General features: G+C 34.7%; 1 protein-coding gene across 1 annotated transcript in view; it reads left to right on the top strand.

The window, feature by feature from the left end:
• Window positions 1-639: 639 nt before the first annotated feature.
• Window positions 640-2024, top strand: part of LOC108369625 (protein sidekick-2-like) — a gene marked incomplete at its 3' end in the record, with an annotated part of 52270 nt that continues 50885 nt past the window's right edge. Inside the window, exon 1 of the mRNA XM_017624774.1 lies at window positions 640-1206. Within this exon, the coding sequence (XP_017480263.1) occupies window positions 1086-1206 (121 nt within the window). The remainder of the gene's footprint in view (window positions 1207-2024) is intronic.

The following is a 2024-nucleotide window of genomic DNA, read 5'->3' as shown; positions in this document are numbered from 1 at the left end:
ATTAAATTTAAATTTTCAAACAGGTGGCAAACTCCAACAAAAATATTTCCGGCTATAAGTCTTCTTAAACCTCTTCATTTTGACAATCATATTGCAATATTTACTTTACCTTATAAATTTAGCTAAACTGCAGTTTTCAAACAGATGGCAACTATCGATTTTTTTCTTTTTATCTTCTAAGTAAGGCCACTAGCAATAAACGGTGAAAATCGCTTTCAATTCCATGCATAATTTTTAGAATAATGCGCCTACAAACATACAGACAGATAGACAGACAGACTGACAGACAGACAGACCCACCACATTAATTTTTCTTTAATATCTCTAATGTACAGACATCGGCCTGTTACAATCGCCGAAATACCCCTGTCCTCCTAGTACAAGTTACTGCAACACATAAAATTTTTCTCAATTTAAATATAATTTTTGGCAAAATTTTCCACGAATTAGGATACAATTTTGGTATGAAATACGAAATAATAGCTACAAATACGTTTGAATTTTATATATTTGGCACTGAAATGTGTACTTGCCTTTTTTAAATTCTTGATTTTTTTTCTTTTCAGGTTACGCATAATTCCCAAGAAAACATTTGCAAAAATATAAACCATGCTCACCAAAAACCGATGTTGGATGAAAAAGCACAACAGAACAGAAAAAGCGCGCTAGAGTTTAAAGAAAAAATATTATAGCTCTGGTAGCAGTAAAAACTGACGAGTCAATCAACTTAAACAACGGGAAAGTTTACCCACCAGCAAATGAAACCAAAAAAAAACTTAATGAAGGAAAATTCTAACTGTCCGCTGTAGATGCTATTGTAAAAAAAAAAAAAAACATTGTGGAAAAAATGATAAATAAGCCACCGATACGATTGCCAACACCACCAACAACAAAATTCACCCACCCACAAAGCAACACTGCTCGCTAATTAAATAAGTAGGCAAAAGAGTTCGTGTGTACATACACGTGTGTGTGTGTGTGTGTGTGTGTATCTATGTGTATGTCCGTGAATGCTTGAAAGTATTTAACAAACCATCAAATTAGCAACAGCAAAACGTCGTTAAAAGCGCAAAGAAAACAACAAAATGACGCTACGCATTTCAGCCAAATATAAAAATCATCTTGGCCTCATCATTTATGGTTTTGCTGCGTTGCTATTGCTGCTGACAGCTGCACCGTTGGGCAGTCAAGCGGGGCGTATATTTGGTAAGTGAGAAGTTACGAATAAAAAAAAACGTTTGAAAATATACAAAAAATAAAAACGAAAGAAAGTTTTATATTTATTTGTCGTTTGGTTCTACATTTCTTAAGTACGTTATACACACACACACATTTATGTATGTGTATGTATACAGTTAAGTTATTTCAGTTGTTTATGTACTTAATTAACTCACCATTACATCGCGGAATTTTTAATTAAGTGTTCAATTGCGTGTGAATGCTATGTGGTACGCCTACGCCCACACGCACTCATCAAGCTTTGTTTTCCACACTTAAAAATGGGCTGTAGGTACCCTGCAGTAAAACGCTATAGTTCAGAAGTAGCGCAGAACTAGATCTTTAAGAGGCCCCTGCAGTAAAACGCGTTAGTTCAGAACTACTCTTAGCTCTTTAAGAGGCAGTACTGGTTCTCGATATGCCCCGACGCAATGCTTTCAACTTTCTCTTCGCACATGGCGATGTTCTACGAAGTGGAAATTGCCACCTCTGCGGAACTTTCGAACCACTTCTGAACTGGTTGTATTTTCGACAGTTCTGGGACAATAAGTTTTTATGAAAAGAAAAATTTGATTATTCGATTTTTTGATATTTTTTCATTTTTTCTTTTCTTATACAGATTGCGTTTTATTTAATGTGTTTTATTCTTTTATTTTATTTATATTATTAAATCAATTGATCATTTTCTCTTCAATTTTTAAGCGGCACTCAGCAATTTAAATATATTAAATCTGAAATTCACAACCGCCTCCACTGTGATTTGAACTCGCGACCAACGATGTTAGAGTCGGAGGTCTTCCCGCTGA

Source organism: Rhagoletis zephyria, unplaced genomic scaffold, assembly GCF_001687245.7.
Source record: "Rhagoletis zephyria isolate East Lansing unplaced genomic scaffold, Rhagoletis_zephyria_1.1 Rzeph_scaffold_03772, whole genome shotgun sequence".
NCBI lineage: Eukaryota > Metazoa > Arthropoda > Insecta > Diptera > Tephritidae > Rhagoletis > Rhagoletis zephyria.
Note: the sequence above shows the minus strand (reverse complement) of the source record. Positions and strands in the feature narration are given on the sequence as shown.